Raw genomic sequence first — 12,936 nt, forward strand, 5'->3', positions numbered from 1 at the left:
TTAGGTAAAAAAGTAAAAGGTACGATGTATCTTTTTAAATATCAAATACTAAAAAAATAATCTAGAAAAATTTAATTCTAGATATAATTCACAATCTGAAGTAGGGGTGATAATAATTTTTTGCATCTGGCCTGTCAATATAATTTTAATAGAGTTATAGCAATGAACAGTTTTGGTAGAAGCTGAGTAAAATACTATTTTTAAGAGAAATTAAGGATAATTATGGTTAAAGCTGTATGAAGTACCTCATTAGGTAAATCTCCAGTTCAAAATATTCTGTTGCTTTCAAGCTCTTGTTTGTACATATTTTCAATAGAATTGTGCAGAGATGAAAGCAATTATAAATCATGCAGTTACAATCATTACAGCTTTGCACCATTTGCACATCTTCAATCTCCAAGTCAAAGACATGAGAGAACAATGAGCTTATGTGATCAAAATGTACTTATACAAGTCCTTTGACTATAGATGTATATATCCACAATTTGTATTGCCCCTCTAATCATTTAAAATGTGTATTTAAGAAGACTAGAACATTTTGCACTTACCACTGAATCCTATTTAATTTTACATTTACTTATTTGGCTGACGTCTTTATCCAAGGTGACTTAAAACATTCAATTGATTACATACCTTTTGATTTTTCCAATTGGAGCACAGGCAGATCAAGTGACTTGCTCATGGTCACACAGTACCTTAACCACTATACCACACTGCCTCTAAATTTGTGCTCCCTGCAACTAATAACAGATACATTTTTACTGCTCATAATACTGTAAATGCAATTCTTTAATACAAAGCAAGAAAAGGACAGCAACTTAGGGTAAGTTTGGAAGTAAGCTATAATGTTGAAATACCAACCTACTACTAAACTCTTAAGTTTAATTTTTTTATAAAACTGCCAGTAGACAGAAATGTAAATGCCTCTAGCATCATTTGAACTAATGAATTATAGTAGATATGCAACCATTTCCCTTTGAAATCAATTCTGCATTCATTATAAAAAAGTTTAGATATGGAATCATGAAAGAAGGACATGTTAGGCCTCCATAATTCCTGCTGGTCCTTTAGACGCTTAATCAATGTCTACTGAAAAGTTTAAAAAAAAATTTAAGCAGAAAAATACAATGGCACTCAAATCTAAATGCACATGAAGAAAGAGTATAAAGCCTTGGAATATTGCCTGGCACACCTCTGAAGCCAATAGACGGATGGGAGATAACGTCATCCAATCCTGAAAATCCTTCCACTGCAATGGCGAAAATGGCAGACTCTACTCATCGGGCCCCCACTCCCGAACTTGGTTGCCGTTGGCTTCCTTCATCTGTTATGAAGCGTAAGCCATCACTAAACAAAGCTAATTTATTTCTCCTATGTGATTTCTTACCACCATCTCACTAAGGGAGGGGTATCGCCTTTATATATCATATCTATACAGCTTCGGGTTATGTAACACGCCACAATTACAAAAGAACATTTCCAACAAGGGAGCTAATGCCCCCTGCTGGATACAAATATATAATTTACAATTTATATATATACACACACACATATAATTTGCAATTTCATATTAAAGATAATTAATCATAATAGTATAGCATAAATGTTTATACAGATGTCCTGATGTTTAAAATTTTGAAGTACAACGAATCCAATTATAATGTTTTCATCCATAAAACCTCATTACTACTCTCTCACTCTATATATTATATATATATATATATATATATATTATACTACTAGCAAAATACCCGCGCTTCGCAGCGGAGAAGTAGTGTGTTAAAGAGGTTATGAAAAAGTAAAGGAAACATTTTAAAAATAACGTAACATGATTGTCAATGTAATTGTGATGTCATTGTTATGAGTGTTGCTGTCATATATATATATATATATATACATACATATACACATATATTATATATAGCAAAATACCCGCGCTTCGCAGCGGAGAAGTAGTGTGTTAAAGAGGTTATGAAAAAGTAAAGGAAACATTTTAAAAATAACGTAACATGATTGTCAATGTAATTGTGTTGTCATTGTTATGAGTGTTGCCGTCATATATATATACATATACACATATACACACACATATACACACATATACAGATATATTATATATACATATACACATATATTTTTTATATATATATTTTTTATATATATATATATTATATATATATATATATATATATATATATATATATATATATATATGTACACATACATACATACATATACACACATAGATGCACTTACAATAACATAGAAATCAATATAAACAACATTAACATCATTATCATATGAGAATATGAAGTAATATATAAGAAGCACATTTCATATAAATATAAATTATTAAACAGTAAAATCTTCTTCTATAATTTGCTACCGTGGCTTTTCGTTGGTCTGTCCAGGATTTTAAATCACCTGTAGCTTGCAAACCGTTTCACCTATTGACTTGAAATCTGGTACACATATAATACGTCACGTCTGCTATCCGCTTTATGGGTGATGATTGTATTACTCTTTTTATGTTTATTTTATTTTATTGTAGAATCAACTCCTATCTGCGCACACCAGGGCGGCCGTGGGCAGATGCGTATGGTGTATTCACTCCATGTTATCGTGCATTGCGCTGTCACTGGTATTTTGATAAAAGAATTTGAACAATATATAAGAAGCGTATAAATTATTAAACAGTAAAACATTAACATTTAAGAAGTAAAGTTACATTGAGTACTACTGCAGTGCCTTCGGGTATACCTCATTTTTTCTTTGCCCATTACATGCTTAAATGTATACATTTTTTGGTGTACCTACCCGAGAACACGCGACATATAACCGACCGTGGGAGAAGCATGGATTTTGAACACGCGTTGAGTTCATCTGCTGGTCTCCCTCGTGGAATAACTGGTAATGTTTGACTAAAATCTACAGCGAGTAAAACGACATTACCTCCTATTTTTTTTTTTTACAATCTCTGAGATCTTGCTTTTTTCGGTTCAAGGCTTCATAAGCTCTTTTATGTTGTATGGTTGTACTTATCCCAAACCATCATCTTTGAATGTTGCAAGACTTTCGCCTTGTATGTAGATCGGGGGTAATTACATTCATTGCATTCCTAGTGTGAATCACAATCTTGATTGTATGGGTGGTTACCTGGCACTGTAGGGTTGCCACCCGTCCTTTAAAATACGGAATCGTGCCGCGTTTGAGAATGAAATTGTGCGTCCCGTTTTGAATCAATACTGGACGGGATTTATCCCGTATTTTTTTTATCATTTTTTTTTTTAAAGCAGCGTGTCATGCAAATCATCCCACACGCATTTTATGAAGATGCCTCCTTTCCTACTTTTGATTGGGTAATACTTGATGTCATCGTTAGTTTCATTGGTCTTTTTAACTGTCCAGTGAGGAGGGCGTGTCTTTTAAGTAGAGTCTGCAAAGTGTTGGCACTGAGATGTGGCGTCAGCGCCATAGTTGAAGCCCCTAACGTTGCGGTCAGCAAGTCAGCTAACATCCGCCATGTGCCGTCTTTCAGTTGCGAGAAGCAGATCATAGAATGGTTGAAACTGTTGCCCCTAACGTTGCGCCACGGCGTGTGGTTCGTTTATACCTCGTGTCTTCTCATTAAACTTTTATCTCGCGAATATGTTATTGCAATCCGCAGCGGGAGCGTTTCTATAAACTTAATTTAAACTTACGTTTCACACCGTGCTTTGTTTCCCTTATGAACATGCTTGTATGCTTCACTCGCTCCGTTCTCAATTGTTTAATTAATTTTTTGGTCTTCGCTGTTTGCGGCTCTTCCTCCATTTCCTCCTACTTCGTTGTTTTATCTGGCGAATATGTTATTGCAATCCTTAACGGAAGCGTTTCAATAAACTGATTGAAAATAGTTTTGCATTTACCTTTTTAGTAAAAGGCGAGCTTTTAAGCCTGAGAAATCACCCCGTAAATGCACACGTTTAATTGCACATGTGTTAATATGAATGCTTACACAGTATTAAAAGACAGTGAACAACGTCAGTTACCTTTGTTCCCGCGTTTGATAAAAGGTGAGCTTTTAAGCCTGAGAAATCACCCCGTAAATGCACACGTTTAATTGCACATGTGTTAATATGTATGCTTACACAGTATTAAAAGACAGTCAAAAATTAACGTCATTTACCTTCGTTCCCGCATGTGACTCGTGCTGTAAATCTCTTCCTTGTTTTTAGTTCACGTGATTATGTAGGAGGCGTGATGACGCGATACGTGACTCCGCCTCCTCCATTACAGTGTATGGACAAAAAATATGTTCCAGTTATGACCAGTGAGTGAGTGAGTGAGTGAGTGAGTGAGTGAGTGAGTGAGTGAGTGAGTCAGTGAGGGCTTTGCCTTTTATTAGTATAGATATACATATACACTGTGTATATATATATATATATATATATATATATATATATATATATATATATATATATATATATATATATTTATATATACTGTATATACAGACACACATATAGCAATACATAATTACCCTAAAATGACCTATTTTTTTATGAAATTCAGAAATATTTAAGCACAGCAAGTATACACAATAATTAGCTTTGACAGTCTTTTCTATAACTTTAATGTATGTTCATTTCTTCTGGTAAACATTCTAACAGAAACTCGCATTATATTTTTGAAAAGGCATATCCATATTCCATTAAATACTACACAAATGACAACTGCCCCATGAAATTGAACTAAATATGTATCAAAATAGACAGACAGATAGATTTCATCTTGACAAAAAATCGTGCAACATGTGGCACGCGGCTGGGGGGTACCCAGCCGGGACGCCCAAGAGTACCGGAGAAGGGCTCACGCCTCCTCCAGACCACAAGGGGGCGACCGACCTGGTTGCTTTGGGGGCCACGGGTGCGGAGCTTTGAAGCTCAACCCTGTAGGGGACCGTGGTCACCGCCAAGGGGCGCCCGGATGCCTTAGCAGCCCTGAACCCCAGCACTTCTGCCACACCAGGAAGTGCTGGGGGGAAGAGGAGCAGGGACACCCGGAGTGCTTCTGGGGATACAGCTGGCACTTCCGCCACACTGGGGCGTGTCGGTGGAAGATTGCCGGAGCACACCTGGAGCACATACAGGGGATAATAAAAGGGGCCGCCTCCCTTCATTCAGGGCTGGAATCGGGTGGAAGAGGATGAGGTCTGGAAGGAGAGAGAAGGAGGCGGTCTGAAGGAAAGGCATACTGTGGTTTTGGCCTGGACTTTGGGGTGATTGGTGCTGTGGCACTGGGTTTGCGCACTTTAAATATTATAATAAATGTGTGTTGGACTTTTAAACGATGTCCATCTGTCTGTGTCCGGGATGCTTCGCACAAACACTATACTATGTTAACGGTACATTAGGAAATGCCAGGGTAAGAAAAACTGTTTTCTTACAATAAACAAGATAAATATGTCTAGATGAAAATTCTGTCAACTGTTACATGTAGCTATCAAAGGACTGCTTCTATATACAGTGGAACCTCGGTTCACGTACAAATCGGTTCACGTACAAATCGGTTTACGACCAAAAAGTTCGCCAAACTTTTGCCTCGGTTCACAATCACACACTCGGTATACAAACAAGCCAGTTTTCCTTTCGGTTTGTACATGTTCAGTCTCTCCCTGTGCATTTCCTGTGCAGCGAGCAAGAGAGAGAGCGAGAGAGCGCGCAACACACACACACACCCACACACGCACACACACACACACACGCACACACACACGCACACACACACACACGCACACACACACGCACACACACAGCCAGCGTGAGAGAGAGACAGAGGCACACACACAGGCAGCGCGAGAGAGAGAGCCGCGCACACACACAGGCAGTGCGAGAGAGACAGACGCACACACACAGGCAGCATGAGCGAGAGAGAGGGCTGGACTCATAAGGTAGAGAAGGCAGTTAAAGAATGCACTGGGCTTAAAACTCATTAAAAAAAAAGTGTTTTTAGCCAGTGGTTGGTAGCGCTATAGCGTGAACTATTGCAGTGTTAGTTTTCTCTGTTGTTCAAGGTTTTCTCAGTATTATTCAATGTTTTTACATTTAGTTTACTATTACCCTGTGCATTCTGTGGTTTAATTAACTATATTTGTGCTTAAAAACTTAAAAAATATATATATTAACATACAGTTCGTATGGTCTGGAACGGATTAATTGTATTTACATACAATCCTATGGGGGAAATTGCTTCGGTTCACGACCAAATCGGTTTACAACCAGAGTTTTGGAACGAATTGTGGTCGTGAACCGAGGTTCCACTGTAATGCTTTTTACTCTTGTCTGTTTGGAGGCAAATGAGATGACAAATTTAAATTTTCTTGTATAAACATGACTAAACAAAAAAACCTAACCATTAATGTAGGCCCATTCTCCTACAAAATAATTTTAGAGTTAAAAAAAATGTACATTTTCAGAACATAGAAAAAAACATCATTTTAAATATTATTACCTTAATTTTTTAGTTCATATATTTGGCTCTAAAAACTTTCTGTGCAGTTTTTTTTTATTTAGTATTTACTGTTGGTGAGAAAAACAAATTTTCACTCAAAACTTTTTCTGAAGAAAGGTTAATTACGCATCAATTCATCATTTGTCATCATTTTTCCAATAAAGCTTATTATCTGTGCATTTCAAACAATTAAGAAGAAAACATGGTCTATTAAAAGTCTAAAATTGTAGAATGTTTAACTTAACCTAATGTAACCATATGCTTATAAGAGAATATTTATTCACATTAAACAGAATATATCCTGTCTTTGTTAAGATGTCTTGTATGGTTTTGAGTCAATAGTTTTAACAAGTGTTCTACAGTCTCACACTTTCAAAAGTATAATGTATACGATGCAAGCATCAAGCATACACATAATCATATTTGTGAGTAATTAAACTATTCTTAATTTTGTGATGGTGTCAATTTACAGTAGAAATGTATATTGTAGTGGACGGCCGGGGTTCATGACCGGCTGGGATGCCCCTTCATTAAATGCTCAAGGGGAGCAGCCATGGATGGTGCAATACCTCCCCCTGGACGCTAGATGGCCGCCCCCCTGGGTTGGAGCGGTGCCTCTGTTTCCTGCAGGGCTTCATGGGAATTGGAGTTGAGGGCAGCCCTGACGGGTCCCGCAGGCGCTGCCAGGGGGCTGCAGCTCGAACTCCTGAGCCTTTGTGGGCAGTGTTTTCACCACACCCGGAAGTGCAGCCAGAACTCGGAAATCAAGCATCTGGAGCACTTCCGGGTGAACTATGAAAGGGGCCAGCAGCCACCACTCGAGGAGCTAGAATCGGGTGGAGTAGGATGAGGTTGCCTGGGAGGAGTGGTGGAGGAGGAAAAGAGTGGTTTGTTGTGTGTTTTATTTGGTATATTTGTGCTTGGGACTATGTTGTGCCTGTGGAGATTACGGGAAAGACGTGCCCCACTGGTGAAGAACAATAAATAGTTTATTTATTTTACGTGTGCTTCCGTGTCCAGTCTGTGTCGGGTCGAGTGCCTATATAGCGCCTTTTCACAATATATAGTCAAATCTAAAATAACTACAATGTTGAATTATATAAAAACAGCTTGTCAAAGCATAATTTGGTAACAATTAAAATACAACTCATTTTGAAATTGAAGAAAAAAACTCCATATTACATTGTTGACATTTACCACACCATTCAGCAAAACATTTCATATGCCTTATTAAGGAACGGCCCGCGCTGTTTTGTCATTTGTGCCATGTTATCATTTTACAGAATCCTATTCAGGGTCTCCTCATGAAAGAAATCAAATTATTATGCTTAAGCAGATTTATATTGTTAAATGGTTTCAGGGCAATGCAGTTAAAAAGATAGCAAATGGTCTAATGAGGCTGCCTGTGTTTATTAGTATCAACTTTTTTTTTTAACCCAAAACATTTTGAAATCTTTCTTACCTTAAACAAAGACCGACATACATATTCATAAAGGGTAAATTTCAAAGTGTCAATCAGAGATGAGATTCTAACACTTGCATTTTCAGATTCCTAAACAAAACAAAAAAAAAAAAAAAAAACATAATATATGTGAATTTGCTGAAACAAAATTTCAAGACACTCATACTAAGGAAAATTCAGTAAAATAACCAGTATAAATATTGCAAAATAATGCATATTTTTAGCAACTAACATAATCTGAATAAATAAAAATACTATTGATGCTCCCATATGCATCCAGTGTCCTTGGTTCAAGTTTCATTCCCACTCTACATGGAGTTTGCCTGTGGGTTTTTTCCATAACTACAAATTAATTTAACTGGTAATTCTGATTCGGTGCAAAATTTATTGTTGGTCTTGTGATGGACTGACACCTCATTCATGGTTGATGTCTTTTTTGTATCTGATGCTACAGTTTTGAGAATGTTATCTCTCTATTTATAAAAAAAAATCTTGGAAGGCTTGGAAGGAGACGATAAGTGATCTTCTCGGAAGACAATTTGACATCCAGCGAGAGACACTTTAACGTCACGCAAGACAAGGCAGTGAGACAAAAGGACAGCTGCTGTATAGGCTTTTAAATGATCGACGTGCAGCGTGACAAGCAGAACACGCAGCTCGGCAGCAGAAGGAGAAAGAAAGCAGCTGATCAGACCGCATTTCCTCAGCTGAAGCTGCTCTTCTGTCTGGAGATGATACTATTAAGTGGATGCAGTGGATTCTCCATAATTGATAGGAGCCTGCTGAGCGCCCTTCGCTCTGCCACAGATGTTAAACTGTCCAGCTCCATGCCAACAATAGAGCTTGCCTTCCTCACCAGTTTGTCCAGACGTGAGGCGTCTTTCCTCTTAATGCTGCCTCCCCAGCACACCACTGCGTAGAAGAGGGCGCTCGCCACAACTGTCTGATAGAACATCTGCAGCATCTTATTGCAGATGTTGAAGGACGCCAGCCTTCTAAGGTAGTATAACCGGCTCTGTCCTTTCTTGCACAGCGCATCAGTATTGGCAGTCCAGTCTAATTTATCATCCAGCTGCACTCCCAGATATTTATAGGTCTGCACCATCTGCACACAGTCACCTTTGATGATCACTGGGTCTATGAGGGGTCTGGGCCTTCTAAAATCCACCACCAGCTCTTTGGTTTTGCTGGTGTTCAGGTGTAGGTGGTTTGATTCGCACCATTTAACAAAGTCATTGATTAGGTCCCTATACTCCTCCTCCAGCCCATTCCTGATGCAGCCCACGATAGCAGTGTCATCAGCAAACTTTTGCACATGGCAGGACTCCGAGTTGTATTGGAAGTCCGATGTATATAGGCTGAACAGGACCGGAGAAAGTACAGTCCCCTGTGGCGCTCCTGTGTTGCTGACCACAATGTCAGATGTGCAGTTCCCAAGACGCACATACTGAGGTCTGTCTTTAAGATAGTCCACGATCCATGCCACTAGGTATGAATCTAATCCCATCTCTGTCAGCTTGTCCCTAAGGAGCAGAGGTTGGATTGTGTTGAAGGCGCTAGAGAAGTCTAGAAACATAATTCTTACAGCACCACTACCTCTGTCCAAGTGAGAGAGGGATCGGTGTAGCATATAGATGATGGCATCCTCTGCTCCCACCTTCTCCTGATATGCAAACTGCAGAGGGTCAAGGGCGTGTTGAACCTGTGGCCTAAGGTGGTGAAGCAGCAGCCTCTCCATGGTCTTCATCACATGTGATGTCAGAGCAACAGGCCGAAAGTCATTCAGCTCACTAGGACGTGATACCTTTGGGATTGGGGTGATACAAGATGTTTTCCAAAGCCTCGGGACTCTCCCCTGTTCCAGGCTCAGGTTGAAGATGCGCTGTAGAGGGCCCCCCAGCTCCGATGCACAGACCTTCAGCAGTAGTGGCGATACTCCATATTCAAACAGACAAGAAAAACCAATACACAAGATTTACTGTTGCAAGAAATGTAGAAAAAAGTGTATCTTCCTCATGTATTTTAATATACAAGAGGATCTCTTGGAACATTAATTTTGTAAATTCACCTTTTCATTAAAATATGCATTTTTAACAATAGTTATACTTACAAGTACCAAATAACATACAGACAAAAGCACAGAGGCGTGTCCCAATACTTTTGTCCATATAGTGAAAGAAACAGAAACTTTATTAGAATACAACATAATAAAGCATAAAGAATAAAGTAGAGGATGTCTGGGGGAAGAGAGACAAGGCAGTGAGACAAAATGACAGCTGTGCTGCAGGCTTATAAATGTTCAAAGCCCCACACTAGATGCAGATCACGCAAAGTGGCTGGCGTGTAGCGCAAGCCAGGGGGGATGGCAAGCAAACTCCCTATAAATAATAATTTTTCTTTTGTACATTTACAGATTTTACTAATAGTTTGGCTGCAACTGGGGGTTCGGCACAGAAGGCGCCAGGGGGTATTGTCCCGCTAGTGTGTATATATATATATATATATATATATATATATATATATATATATCTCCCATCCGTTTCATTAAAATTCTTTCAATATTAATACTTTACTAAAACAGTCCTTGAAATTAAGGATTCATTCAAATTTATATTGAAAATTCATATTGACATGTTATTTCCAATGGAAGTGGATCTGCCCACTTTGAGATAACAGGTTTGTGTATGTATGCTGTGTGTGTACTGTATATATTCACACACAGCACTGTGAAAGACAGTTAATATTGTACACTTCCTTATTATTTTCTTGACACACATATACAAAATGGGCAAATAGCATTTTGCAGTAAGTACACTGTGTAGCTGTTTTTTGCTCCTCTTAGAACCCAAATGGGATAAATGAATTTGGAAAAATAATGGGTAGAATAGTAATTCTTTCCTCACATTAGCTTCACAGCACAAAAAAAATTTCAACTGAGGCATTAAACTATCAATAATAACATTTTACAAACTGAGTTGCATATTTCTTTTCGAGTCTGAAAAATGATGTGGTAGACCAACAACAGAGACACAGCAATAGTCAATTTCAATGAATAAGTGGCCGTATTTTTTCTTACACTCATTACAAACTGCAGCAAATAATGCATACATGTGAAACGACTGTCACAGTTTAGTAACATTTTGAAGATTCATAGTACATAGTACATAGTACTACATAGTAGCCTTCTGTATGCAATCTTTTTATGTAATGCTTCTGCTGTATGTAATATTTCCTTTATAATTAATTATACATTAGAGAATACAGTTATGCAAGTTAAGTATAGTTATTTTTAACCATGAAGAGATAATTCAATATATTTAGGTGTTGCTTATAGATATTTTTCTTTAACCCCACACTTTTCACAAGCATCTTCATTTGTTAAAACAATGTGGGTGTGGACAGATGGTTAAGTCAGGTCCTAATGCACGATGATGGAAAATGTGATTTCATGTGAATGTGTTTGAAGATAGAATCAATGACTAAATAAATATATAAAAAACAAACAAGGAAATGTATGTTGTTTTGATTGTGTTGTTATAAGTATACAACGCCACACTCAGATATAAGAAAACACATGCGAGGAATTATAAGCTAAAGATATAAAAAAAAAAATAGGAAAAATTAACGTTATTCTGATGCTAAAGGTATTGGACACCTGCTACATTTTAAATTAAAATGACTGAAGAAATACTATGAAATGGTAAATAAAAAATGTTGTATTGTGACTTTAAAGGTAAAAATTATTTAATATCTGATGAAGTGCTTCAGGGTTGTAGCAAGTATGTTTGGTGTGCAGTGATGCATCTTAAAATCCCTGTTTACAGTTACAATTGCAGTGTATAAGCTTTTACCTTTTTGCTTTGCAAGGCTCTCTGGAAGAGTCTTAAAAATGATGCCAGACTGAAACGGTACATGTTATTAATTTTGGATAAGTCAGTTATAATGAAGTACATCTTGCTGGCAATTTCTGCTAATGGAAGATAGGCATCTCTTTCCTGCATTAGAAAGAAAAGAATTAGAAGAAATTGTTCAGTACCAGTATATTACTGCCATCTAGAGCTCAAAGCTACTTTTTACATGACATGCTTTGAAATTTCATTAACTGTTTCCAGTTTTCACAAGAGGTATAAAAAAAGTTTACATGTACATTTAGTCCTGCATATAAAACAGAGAAATAATGAACATTCAAGAAAACAACTGTTTGTGGAGTTTTAATGTGTACAGTTGGCATAAGTGTAATAAAATAAACTGTAAAATGTATTAAGTAGTAACATGAAATAATAAATAATAAAAAATGTTATACAATTCTTGCATCATACTAAAAGGACTGCCCATATTTCTGAATTAGGTACTTCATAGGTGCTTAGGCTTTTTTTTTTTAAATCTACCTCTATGTAATTAACAGGACTGACGAAGAAACACAGCCTGAGGTAAGGTAAATTTTTTCTGCCTCACCCAAATATACTTACTAAGTATGAGTGTCATGACACCTATTCCATAGAAAGTGGCCCTGGAGTGAGTAATCCAGTCCATTACATCTGCCTAAGTGAGGTAATGCTGAAGCCATGTGCTAACAATCAGCTCATACAAACAATTTTTAGTCCCCCAGCTCTCTGGCTGGATCATCTGTGTTTATCTGTACTCCAATCCACAGCCACTATCTGCTACAAGCAAGGTTATTATACTGTAGTTTTTCCTTTAAAAAGGCTGGTAAATAGAAATAATACATAGAGTTCATAAAAATATATCAACCTTTGAGTCCTGGCATACCCTAAATAACTCCTAATGGATACAATCACTACAATTTTGAAAACAAAAGCAAATTAGACATCAAGATAAATGTATTCAAAAACAAGAAAAAGCACAGACAAAAAAGTAGCAAAAAATGCCCAATCATCCTCAAATATCAATATCTCAGCAGACATTAACCACACATGAATTTCTTAAAGCCACATCAATAAATTTTCTAGCAGGTAGTTAAA

The 12,936-nt window shown here is 37.3% G+C and overlaps 1 protein-coding gene across 3 annotated transcripts in view; it reads right to left on the reverse strand.

Annotated features, from left to right (window-relative positions):
* LOC114651221 (cytoplasmic dynein 2 heavy chain 1) overlaps positions 1 to 12,936 on the reverse strand; it is a 462,099-nt gene that overhangs the window by 226,143 nt on the left and 223,020 nt on the right. For all 3 annotated transcript variants that reach the window (XM_051926883.1, XM_051926882.1, XM_051926881.1), the window contains 2 exons: positions 11,806 to 11,949; positions 7,955 to 8,044 (listed from right to left, as the gene is read on the reverse strand). In XM_051926883.1, the coding sequence (XP_051782843.1) occupies positions 7,955 to 8,044; positions 11,806 to 11,949 (234 nt within the window). The remainder of the gene's footprint in view (positions 1 to 7,954; positions 8,045 to 11,805; positions 11,950 to 12,936) is intronic.

Source organism: Erpetoichthys calabaricus, chromosome 4 (genome assembly GCF_900747795.2).
Source record: "Erpetoichthys calabaricus chromosome 4, fErpCal1.3, whole genome shotgun sequence".
Taxonomy (NCBI): Eukaryota; Metazoa; Chordata; class Cladistia; order Polypteriformes; family Polypteridae; genus Erpetoichthys; species Erpetoichthys calabaricus.